The sequence below is a fragment of the Dendrobium catenatum genome, unplaced genomic scaffold (genome assembly GCF_001605985.2).
Source record: "Dendrobium catenatum unplaced genomic scaffold, ASM160598v2 fragScaff_scaffold_1126, whole genome shotgun sequence".
In the NCBI taxonomy this organism is placed as follows: domain Eukaryota; kingdom Viridiplantae; phylum Streptophyta; class Magnoliopsida; order Asparagales; family Orchidaceae; genus Dendrobium; species Dendrobium catenatum.
The window spans coordinates 93930-106125 of NW_021319588.1; the positions used below are offsets into that span (position 1 = coordinate 93930).

A 12196-nucleotide genomic window follows, 5' to 3' on the forward strand; every position below is an offset into this window, starting at 1 on the left:
TATGATGATATATTTTATTATGTATACATCTATTAAATGTTGCAGGTTTATGATGTAAATATTTTTGTGGAATAATAATGGGTTATTATCATTATTTTTTGGCATTGTTACAAGTTTTCTGAGACTTTCGATGAAAATTCCGCAGGAAACTTTCGATACTGGGCAACGTAAAATTTTGACAGAACAGTGCGAGAAGTTGCTGGAAATTTCTGGCAAGAACCGACAGTTTGGTAATTATTGGCGGGCTTTTCCGGCAGTTAAACATCCGATAATGCCGGCGACAATTCTCCCTTCTCCGCCGCTCCGTCTTCAAGTCATAACTAAAGTAGAATCTGTGATAAAAAATCCCCTGAACATCTGTCGGAAATAAGTTCCTGCTGAAAAAAAACCAGCCGCTTTTCGTTTCCTCTGTGACTTTTATTGGCAGTTTTTTCTCTGAAATGCCCAAATCCGTCAAATATTTAATGATTTCCGCTAGTAATAGATGATTTTTCTGTAGTGAACCAAGTTAAATATCTACTAAAATAAAGGCAATACTAGAAAATTATGCTATCGTCGCCCAAAGACCAACAAAAAAACTCTCTCTCTTTATATATAACAATAAAATAGAACAAAAAATAATAAAGATGAAATATTGATAAATACAAGATGATTATAATGATGATGAGTGGTGACTATGTGCATACATAAATAAGAGAGTTAGAGAGAGAGAGAGAGAGAGAGAGAGAGAGAGAGAGAGAGAGAGAGAGAGAGAGATGAGCGCTACAAATACAAATGCATATATACTCAAAGCAGGATAGCTAGATGTAGTAGCCAGAGAGCTGCTAGCTTCCATTCTCTTCTTCCTCTCCATGGCTTTCTTGGTAGAAAAATCATGTGATGACATGGTAGTTCCTGTGAACTCTCAAAAGCCAATTCCAGCTCCATTCCTCACCAAAACCTACCATCTTGTTGATGATCCATGTACTGATCACATTGTCTCTTGGGGAGAAGATAACAACACATTTATAGTATGGAGACCTCCAGATTTTGCAAAAGATCTCCTTCCCAAATACTTCAAACACAACAACTTCTCTAGCTTTGTTAGGCAGCTCAACACCTATGTAAGCAAAAAAAATCTTTTCTCACTATCTCTTAATTTTGTTTCTTTCATTTGAAGCTGGATTTTTATTTCCTGTTTTAATGCTCCCATTTTTTGAGGAAACTTTCATTTTCTTCAGTTGTGTTTCTAGCTAGTACTCACTTTGATAGTTGTGTTCATCCAGTGTTGTTGTTATGTTTTATCAATATAGCTTTTTGCTGTAGTTTTTTTCTACTTAGAATGATTTGATGGTCTAAATAAGAAAGAGAGTTCCACTACTTCCCTTTGTATAAGGTTCCATCACTTCATGACTTGTCTTTCTCTACAGTTGAGCACTAATTTCTTTATATTACTTTGCTCCCTTTTTCCCAGGACAACTTTTTTTAAAGAGTTAATTCCTCATAAAATTGCTATGGCAAAAGCTTTATAGTATATGTTATAGTATTTATTTTCATCAAATTTAGGCATATATAAGAAAATGCCCATGCTAAAAATAATATTTTTCTTTTGAAAAGAAAAGAAATGTGAAATTTTTTGTGTATTAAAGATTATTTTTATGTATTCTTAGGAAAGAGTACCAATATGTATTAAAAGATTAACTTTTTTTTTTACAAAATAGGTCTCTTTATTGTATAAATTTCATAATGAAAACGTAGCGTTAATTTTTTAAAACAAAATTCACATTTAAGTTTTGTTTGAGATATTTTTCTTACTTCTTTATAAAGTAGTTTTTTAGTATAAAAATTTCTAGTTCAAGAATTTTTGTACTAGAAAGCTGCTTAATTAGAAAGTAGTAAAAAAACTGCTCCAAACGAAGGCTTAGTTTCTCTTAAAAGTTCCTATAAGAAGTTCCTTACAGAATTTTTCTCATTTTTTGCTCTTACATATGTTTCTCTTAGCTTCTCTTTCAACACCACAAGGTATGAAAAAGACATGAATCATATAATTAAGGAATTCCTTCTAAGAAAAAAAAGTATTTTCTAATAATCAATCACACTATTTTGCATTTGCATTAATTTGTATCTTTAAATTTATATGTCCCTATCATAAGACTTTTGAGCACAAATCCAAATGCAAAATAGAAGAGCTGAGAATTTTTATCTAAATGAAAGCTTAAATATAATGCAAAACATCTTTCATTAAATATCATTGAATAAGGAACCAAGTCCTCTAAGGAATTCCTTTTTAGAAGTCCTTTAAACACCTTTCATTAATTTGCATTGAGATGTGTGCTTAAGTGGTATAAGTCTCTAACATTGAAAGAGATTTATATATAGATAAGAATTTCCTTATATAAGAAAGAAAAATCTTTATATAAATTAATCCTTGAATAATCATATCATTAGTCTAGCCCTTATTACTATTAAAAGTTGGCTTAATTAATCCTACTTCACCTATATGTAATAATACCAACCAAATCTAAATGGAACATCGTTGTTATTATCATCTTTGTTTATCTTTTCAGGGATTCAGAAAGATAGTTGCAGAAAGGTGGGAGTTTGCTAATGAGTTCTTCAAAAAAGGAGAGAAGCATCTTCTCTTAGAAATTCACAGAAGGAAGAATCATCATATTCATCATCACCATCATCAACAACAACATTGCTTTCATTACTCGCAGCCATCTTTCCAGTGTTACACAGAAGTCATCGTCGAGCCGCCACCGCGGCTTTCGTCCACCCTCGACGACACCAGCTTCCTCTTGGCCCTCTCCGAGGACAACCTAAGGCTGAGAAGGAGGAACTCTCTCCTCTTATCAGAGCTCAATCATTTAAAGAAGCTCTATGATGATATCATTCACTACCTACAGCAACATGTAAGCCCACTACACACATACAGGTACGCTTCTACAGCTTACTATGAATGATTACAAGCGGTTCATTATATAATATGTTAATTTGATGGTTTTTACAATAAAAAAACATAAGCAAATACAAATTTTATATACTTTTATGAATATAAATTGATTATTTTAATAGAAAAAATCATTTTTCATACATGTATCATCGTTCATAAAACATTTTCTATGATTAACATTCAAAATAGCTAAAATAATTGCATTTATAAACAAAAATAAAAAATTCTTTCCAAGCTACTTTAAATTTTAAATATTCAAAAATTTTCATTAACGTCGAAAGATATAGAAAGATAAGTGACTTTATTTAGTACAGTAACCTCTCTCTCCCCTTTATCAAGCTTAGGTAAATCGAGCTGGCTCTATTGTGCGTTGTTTAGCAAATAGGCTGAATTTTTTTATTATTTGATCAATGAATGAGAAAACATAAATAGACATCAAATACGAATTATTACTAAAGATACAGCACTGCTTCGTCTACGTGCAGGCATGGAATGCTCATAGAGATGGCTACCACAGGACAGCCTCAGTGCTCAGTAACCATTAGGGGGGAGGAGGAGGAGGGCCATGACTGTACTGTTAAGCTCTTTGGTGTTCCAATTTATGACAAAGAGCTGTGAGGTATTCAAAGCAGGTGGTTGATAGAGTGAAGTAGCAGAAAGAGCAGATAATTGAAGTTGTGTAAGTAGCCTTAGGATGGCCTTTTGAGGAATGAATTTCTCTTTAAAAGCTGGTCAGTTTGTAGCCGTCTTGTTAAACTTTGCTAGTTAAAGCAAGTACTTATTCTAAGAAATTAATCTAATTTGATTAAGCCTTAATTTGGAACTATTTTTTTATTGCTTCTTAAAACAGAGTTCTGGAACAAAAAATTTTTAAACTATATTTTAAGAAGCAATAAAAAAAGTCATCCCAAATAAAATTAACCTAAGTTTTACATGGGCACTTAGTTATATATGCTGTATTTAGGACGGTGTAAAAAACTTATTGAGCTATGCTTGGCTCAATAATTAGCTTCATCAATTCAATTAGTTTTTATAAGCTCTTATATATAACAAGCCACAAGTCAAGCAAGAACGAGATTGTATTCCTTAATAATAGCTTGAATATGTTTTTTAGAAAGAAATATGAATATATAAATTTGTCTTAATACATCATAGTGGAAATTAACTTTTGCTATTCAAGATTCCATGCTAATCAACTTTGAACTATCATGCAGTTCATTTTAATCTGTTGGTTGGCAGCTTTGCCCACCAACCATGAGGTCTTGGAATCGAGGAGCTGCCAACCAAGAGGTTTTAGAATCGAGTTTGACGTATGTGATGTGTATATAAATTTCTCTTAATTAACCTCAATGTCTCCCCCAAAAAAGTTTGAACGCTCATTTAGAGATTTTTTGCAATGTTAATACAATAATTTTGCTACTCATATAGTCATATTACATTGGATTAATTCTTCTGGCCTTTGTTCAATAATTTTTAAGCCTAAAAGTCAAGAAGAGTGATTTTTTGAGGATTTGAGATTCCAGTCATCATTTAAAACTATGAAGATAATATGATATGATATGGCCTCTTATATATTGGAGCAATCATTTCACCTCTTCTTATGAAATTGTTCTTGAAAGTTGAGAGTATACCAATGATGGACTAAAGAGCTAGCTAGAAAAGGTTATTATGATATTATAATGTAGTTGGCTTTTATATCTTATTAATAGCTAAAATATAGACTGAAGAGGAAAGGAGAGACCTAAGGCAAGGCTTGGCTTTTTGGATGCCACCTAGCCTTTTTGAGTGCCTAGGTAAGATGATTAATTACAATACTATATTGATTGGGTCACGATCGAGTCGGGTGCAAGATATAACAAAACACCTATCCCTCTTTATTTAATATTCCAATGATATTAATTGAAAATAATTAACTTCAAATTATAAAAATATATATATTATATGTAATAATAGTTCTATATATATATTAACCCTAGATCTTTCATCTTCTAAAATTTTCCTTCATTAATATGATATTTTAGTTCTATAGAGAATAGGTGTAAATGAGTCAAGTCAACTTGTGGACAAGTTTGGACTCAGCTCGATAAATGACAGCTTATGAGCTGAGCTCAATGAGTAAAAGAGAAAAGCTTGAGTCAGCCTTGACTCAACTTGTTAACTTATAAATCAGCTCATTTAAAAACTATTAATTTAAAACTCACTTAAAATACATTAGCATTTAGAAGTTTAATTTCATAATTATTAAAATATTTAGTATTACATGACCAATATGTATGCATGTAAAAAATTCATTGAAGTAGCTAAAGATGCAATCTACATTTACAAAATCTTCTAAATTTTTTTATGGATGATTTTTAAAGATAGAAATGCCACAATTTTATCAAGAGGGTATTTAAAAAATTAAAATTCTTTCTAAAAACAAAAAATGATATAGTTTTTAAATGAAAAATTTCATGAAAATTATAGAGATGTACATGATCATCTAATAAAAAATCAAATCAAATTTTTGAAAAAAAAAATTCATAAAAATAAGAAAAGCACTAAAAAACAAGTAGTAGGGTGCTATGGAAATTACCAATATATTTTTTTTGAGGAGCTCTCCTTGTTGACGTCTCCATATTGTTATGTCAAGAATGTGATGTTGAATTGAGCTGATGAGCACTCATAGATGAAGCAAAAACTCTTAAACGCAGACGCGATTTCAAAGATGCATGAAATTCAATACTCTTGGTAGAGAAGCATTGGAGCTTGCGAGGGGTATACACACCATCTATCCAAGATAACATCAAGACTATATATAAGGAGTGCTGGATTTTGTGAAGGGAAAATTATGTATCATTTATGCGAGATAATGCATGTCTTTTAAGAGAAAGAATCAGAGTGGATGAGGAGAGAAATGAGATAATGACTTTTCTCTCTTATCCATTGGGATATTTATACTTAAAATGGATGATAGGTTATAAAAAAATTTGAACTTTTATCACAAAAAATGTGCTAATTTTTTTATATTAAATACATATGTATTGGTATTGAAATCATTTTCCTTAAAATTATAAAATGTGTTAATAAGCATTTTATGAAAAATATTTTTAAATATATTTTTAATTCACTATCATACACGCACAAGCACTACAGGAGATTCAGGAATTACTTGCAGTTTTTTTCTGGAGGTTTCTCTAAGATTTTCGGCGGTTTAGTAAAATACCAGCGGTTCAAAAACCGTCGGAATAAACTGTGTAGGAAACTATTTTCGGAGGTTATAATCACCGGCGGCTTTCCGGCATTCGAGACAACTAGTAATTTCCGGCTGTCATAACGCCGGTGACCATCGGTTAATCATCGACGGCTTATCGGCCGTCAAAACCGCCGGTGTTACCGGCAGTCAAACCGCCAGGTGACCGCTGGTTGACCGCCGACAATCGTCGGTAAACCATAGAAAAAAAAGTCACTTAAAACCAATGGTACTAGCCGTCGGTAAAGCGCCGATACAAAATAAAACATGCAGCCTAACCGCAGGTTATTAGACCGACACTAATTCTGGTGGTGACTAATTAAATAACCGCCGGTATTACCGACTGCTATATGACCACCGGCACTAGCCGCCGTTAATTCCTGAATTTCCTGTAGTGAATGACACATGATCTACACCTTATGGAGCTCCGACGGGAGCATTGGTGATGGCGGCTGGTTAGCTTGTTCCCCCAATTTGACTTGAAGCCTAAAAAGTTTTTCGGTATTTTTTTAGTCATGATAATCTTTTTTTTTTTTTTATATTATAGACTCAATTTTGGTACTCTCATAGGTTAAAAAAAGCCCCTATGATTAGTTTTGAGTAAATTTGGTAGGTTTAAAGTAAAATTTTATAATAAGTTTGCTTCAATTGATGCAACAACATGAAGGAATGCTAAAATAATGATGGTGGATATTTTATTTGGTGCACGACCTTGAGGGGAGGTTAATGTTAACGTCAAAAGATCTCGTGTGCCTTCTAATTTTTTTAAAATTATAAATTTGTACCGTGAATTTTATGGAAGACTTAATATACATTTTCAAACAATAGAAGCTTTGATGTTTGAAATTAGAGGGCATATGATACAACATTACAAAATTCCACTTGATTGGTACATATCTCAATGCATTATTTAGATTAGAAATATATATAATTACTTTTAGAACTAGCCAAACATTGATTTCAATAAACTTATCGTTGAATTGAACATCTCGACAAAACATATCTAACGACCAAAAGCGATTAAATCAAGCACCCACCAAGCCAAAGTCAAGCCCTTTAAGACCTTGTTTGGAACGGCTTAATTTTGTCTTTTTCGTCTCAAAACGGAAAAGTTATTTTTTCATTTTTGTTTGAAAGCGACATTTTGTAAATATATTTTTTTTTTCAAAAATGTATTTTTATAAGCTTTTTGGTATGTGCTTCTCCGTTACAAACCTTTATTCTCTCAACCAATATTTTTAAACTATATTTTACAAAAGGTACCGGGTAACCAAACGAATCCCAAGTGTATTTATATTTGTAAACTTCAATATATTTATAAAAGGACATCATGATCTATGAGCATTGCATATTTATAGTCAAATTGGGCATTTCAATGATTTGAATTCAGAAGCTTGAGATTTCTTAACTTTGAGACATTTAATTGAAATAACTAATACAACATCTAATAGTGTTATGAAAATTTGGTACAAATTTATCAAAATATCACTCTAAGAAAATTATTAGACCCTCTTTTTTATATAAAGGGGGTTGCTTGGATCTTGACTTGTTTTGAAGCGATCTTGAAGATCTCAAAAACTCTAAAACTTTTTCTAATGTTTGATGTTTACGATCACCACAACTATCACCATTATTCAATTATCATATGTGACTATCATTAACCGACTGCCATCAACCATATGCCACCATTTGATCATGGTTGACCTACTTATATCATCCAACTTCCATCACCCAATCAATATTATTTAACCACCATTATGATCCCTCAACTACTACTTCTCTAATCTCCATTATATTTATATGTGATTAAGGTCTTATTTGTGATAGTTTTTTATTGCTTTCTAAAGCAATCCGTTACAGACTTTTCTTTAAAAAAAAAAAAAAGGTACACTATTAAAAAGAATTTTTTTTGTTAATTCCACGAAATAATCTAGCTCCTTGTTCCTCTCCCGCAAAAAACCGCCCCCCCAAATTCCTGAAACCCTCGGCGGCAAAGGAACGAGGATGCTGCAACGGGAGTTTGCTGGAAAGGGCGTTGGTGTGTGAGAAAGAAGAGGATTCCGTCAGACTCGTGGATTTAATTTAATTTCGTCCAAAGCCCAGATTTACTAAATCCCGGATTTAATATTCTGTGGATTCGAAGTTGTCATTTTTGCTGTTTGGCAGTACGTTAATCTTGCTTAAATCTGGTTCAAATCCTGCTAAAAAACAGGCCCCAATTTGCTTCTCATCTCAACCTCTCTATGGACGACATCATCTGTGCGGCGCTTGAGGAGGTTTGCGTGAGGGGCGCCTCCGGAATTCGCCTCCAAGAGTTATGGCCGAGTTTGCAAGTGGCTGTTTCTTCCTCCTGCCTTGAGCTCTCTGATATTGTCAAGCAAGTTATATGGGGGCGTCTTGCTTCACAACCAGGCCTTCGGTTCACGGTCTCTGGCTCGTCCATGGAACATAAGGATGTTTTGCAGGGGTCTATGGAGGAAATGGAGAGGATTGGGCTGAGTATAGTTGCTGAGGAACACATGCGGGATAGTTTTCTGGGGCTCTATGATCTGAAGCAATCCCCACACTTTGAGATTTCTCAGATTCAGAGACGTGTTCTTGAGAGGCTTGCAATGGCAAGGTTTACTTTCCATTCTTTTTATTCTTTACTTTTCTCTTGAATATTGGATGAAAGTAATCCTCAGTAGATATTTGTTCTGCTGTGTGAATTTCTTGTTATTTAGGAGGCTACTCAGTTGTACAGGGTTGAGTATGGTTGCTTTGGAAACTTCCTTAAATCCGAATATTTGATGCATTTTGTTATAAAATTTCATTATAGATTGATTACTTATTTATGTAGGTAAGGAATGTTAGTTATTTGGCCTTTTATTGCAATTAATGGAGAAGCTTGAATAGTTAAGATGGTTGTGCTGTCGAGCAACTGAAAAATACAATGCTACACAATTTTAATGTACAAAATGATTGCCTGATACTTCTCATGCTGCGATATGCTGGCGCTATAGAAGACAATTTTGAAGTCCAATGGCTATTACTTCATGATAGGGCTTTTATCATTGATACACACACCATGTATTTGGCCACTTCAATAATCTTTGTTTAACATCATGTGAGTTCGACTGATCTAATTGGTTGATTATATCAATCCACAGGAGTAGTGGAGTAACTCAGAGCGAGCTTGCCAAAGAACTTGATATCAAAGGAACCAACTTCTCTTATGTTGTGAGGAACCTTGTTTGTCAGCAGTTGATTGTTAAACAATCAACTATGGTTAGGGAAAAAGACTATGTAAATGTGGAAAATGGGCCAAAATATGATCAAATTGTAAATACTAACTTATTGCATCTGTCCCGGTACGCAAAAAATGTCAAACTGAATCCTCAACAAAGGATTGAAATCACAAGGTCTGTTTTCCCTCAAATGTTGAATGAATCTGAAGATACAGAACCATGTTCTTTTCCCACTGAAGTTTCTGAGGATTGTTTAAAAGAAGATGTGCACATAAAGGATTATATACCAGCTATGAAAACTATTTGTGAAAAACTAGAAGCTTCAAAAAATAAGGTCGGTTTTCTTATTATTATGTTAACCTTCATTAACTTAGTTGATATGATTCTTATTTTGTTTGCAATATGTTCTGCAAAAAGGTTGACGTTGTTTCAAGCATAAAGTTAGCTCTTGGTTATAGAAAGTCATCTGGGCATAGAGCATGGAGGAGTGTAAGTTATTTATTCACAAAGATTGGTTATGTTTAGTAATCTCTATGGTGTCTTGACATTACTTTGGACTTATTTTTTTTATTTGTTATCATTGACAGATCTTATATCGATTGAAGTATTCTGGTCTCGTGGAAGAATTTCAAGCAAAAGTCAATGGGAAGGTTTGTGTTATATTGCAAAGAAACTAATGCAAATTGATTTGTTCCTTTTCATACTTTGTTATTCATTTTACCTAAGAATTTTGAAGATAATTGATTAAGCTAGTTTTCCAATTGGCGTGGCAAACTAACAGTTTGAATAGCCATTATTCTTGGTTAAACCCTGGTATAAGCTTTATGGATAGTATCTGCATGGAATTGACATTAAATTATTCAACTTGACCTATTCCATAAATCACCGTATAAATTATATTATTGCATAAGGAGTTAGCACTTTATCTTGGGCATGGATAATAAATAACTACATGGGTAGGAGGCTATGACATACCTTGAGAAAATGTAACATAATGTCAAAGTTGATATAAATCATGCATCAAAAGTATGCATCTTATGGTTTGTCCAACACCCATGAATCTCAATCTTTCTATGCATATAATATAACCTAGTTTTTTTAATGGTGTAATAATAGATTGCTAATTATCTTCAAAAGGATAAGATGAATAAAGTGTAAATAAGATTGGATAGTATTTGATATATGCAAAATTATTATAACATTATAATGCAGAGAACATTAATTTTAAAACAAAACAAATTGTAGCACAAAATTCTAGAAAGGTAAAGTAGAGAAGGATTTGGATGAGTATGATATGCATTAGATGTGTTAGTTTCACATCTAGACTTATCATAGGCATATTCTTGCCTTTTCTTACTAAATTTAATTTTGAAACAATAGACATCTAATTAGTTATACAATTATGACATAGGATTATATTGCAATTATGGATCGGTTGACTTGATTTGTATAATATGCATTAAAAATTATATATAATTTTTGTCAGAAAACTAGGAATCTCAAACTCAGTGATTTTCTATGCATAAAACAAATCCTAGTTTTTGTAATGATGTATTAATAAATTGCTAATTATCATCAAAATGATAAGATGAATTTAGCGTAAAAAAGAGCAGATATTATATGAAATATGCAAAATTATTATAACATTACAATGCTGACAATATTAATTATAAAATAGAACATAATGTAGCACAAAATTCCATAAAGGGAAAGTAATGAAGGTTTAGGATTTGTTAGGTTCACATCTAGACTCATTAGAGGCGTATCCTTGATTTTTCTACTAAATTTGTTTTTTAAAACTATCAGACTCCTAATAAGTTATGCAATTATGACATAGGATTTGGTTGCTATTGCAGATCAATTGACTTGATTTGTAGCTCTAAGGGAAGATTTCATTTTGACATCTTATCTGTGGTTGTGATAGGCCTCCATTTGGGTTAAAAGTTGTTAAGCCCCTCTTATGCTAGTCAAAGGGTTAGAAAGTCCATACGACATAACTCAAAATGTGGTTTAGTTGCATAATTGTACTTGCCTGATGAATAGTTTTGCGGTTGTAAATAGAAACCATGTTTGTAACTGATAATTACATGGAACATTAATTTAACTCAACAACTTGTTTTCTCTTGTTGTCCAATTTGGTGGCCTAGCCCTATGATCCCCTTTTGAATCCTTATTAGCCGCCATCTATTCCTCTTCAAAGGACTTGAAGCACCAGATCACAAAAGTGATAGAGCCTTCCCTTTATTATAAACATCCCTTATTTGAAAGAGATGAGGTAGCTTTGAAGTAGAAGATGCTGAGGGCTAAGTGAAACAATGATGAAGTTTCAAATCATGGTTTATAAGTGCGAGTTCAAAACATCAAGCTTCCTCGACCTTATATGTTATTTTATTGACACCTTGCATGGGGATCTCATCAGCTTTGTTTGTTTTGTGTTATTGTGAGTTTGAAGTAAAATAAATACATGGGTTTTGAGTTTTCAGATGTTTGGTGTAAAATGAAATAAATGCATAGTATTTTTCGTAAGGAATTTAGAATATCTCAAAGGCTTATTTTTGATGAATTTTGAAATTTCCTCAAATTAGATGAATTCTAAATTCATCATTCACTACCCCATCTTGCATGGATCCTTGTTAACCCTGTGACCCCATAACCTAGTCTGCCATTGCCATGCTTGCCGGGCTCATATCCATCTTTGCTGCCATCCCCGCATTGCCTTTCCTTCAATCCCCACTTATATTGTTCCAATAGTGATTCCACGACTTTGAGACACCTCGATGCCCTATGTTATTGTCGCCCTTC

General features: G+C 32.9%; 2 protein-coding genes across 22 annotated transcripts in view; both read left to right on the forward strand.

Annotated features, from left to right (window-relative positions):
- The first annotated feature begins 760 nt into the window (after positions 1 to 760).
- LOC110091897 (heat stress transcription factor B-4b-like) lies at positions 761 to 3585 on the forward strand. The gene is made up of 3 exons (XM_020816194.2): positions 761 to 1103; positions 2547 to 2917; positions 3421 to 3585. The coding sequence occupies exons 1-3, from the start codon at positions 852 to 854 to the stop codon at positions 3551 to 3553; spliced, it is 756 nt and encodes a 251-aa protein (XP_020671853.1). The 5' UTR covers positions 761 to 851; the 3' UTR covers positions 3554 to 3585.
- Positions 3586 to 8076: 4491 nt separating this feature from the next.
- Positions 8077 to 12196, forward strand: part of LOC110091869 — a 76289-nt gene continuing 72169 nt past the window's right edge. For 20 of the 21 annotated variants that reach the window (XM_028698712.1, XM_028698717.1, XM_028698718.1 and 17 more), the window contains exons 1-4: positions 8077 to 8787; positions 9317 to 9728; positions 9812 to 9883; positions 9982 to 10044. In XM_028698712.1, coding sequence (XP_028554545.1) covers positions 8411 to 8787; positions 9317 to 9728; positions 9812 to 9883; positions 9982 to 10044 — 924 coding nt within the window. In that variant the 5' untranslated portion in view covers positions 8077 to 8410. The remainder of the gene's footprint in view (positions 8788 to 9316; positions 9729 to 9811; positions 9884 to 9981; positions 10045 to 12196) is intronic. The other variant, XM_028698726.1, reaches the window with a different exon arrangement.

Coding starts and splice junctions, on each gene's coding strand:
- LOC110091897 (XM_020816194.2), top strand. CDS start 852: ATGGCTTTCTTGGTAGAAAAATCATGTGATGACATGGTAGTTCCTGTG. Junction 1,104..2,546: donor TTAGGCAGCTCAACACCTAT/GTAAGCAAAAAA, acceptor TTATCTTTTCAG/GGATTCAGAAAGATAGTTGC. Junction 2,918..3,420: donor AGCCCACTACACACATACAG/GTACGCTTCTAC, acceptor GTCTACGTGCAG/GCATGGAATGCTCATAGAGA.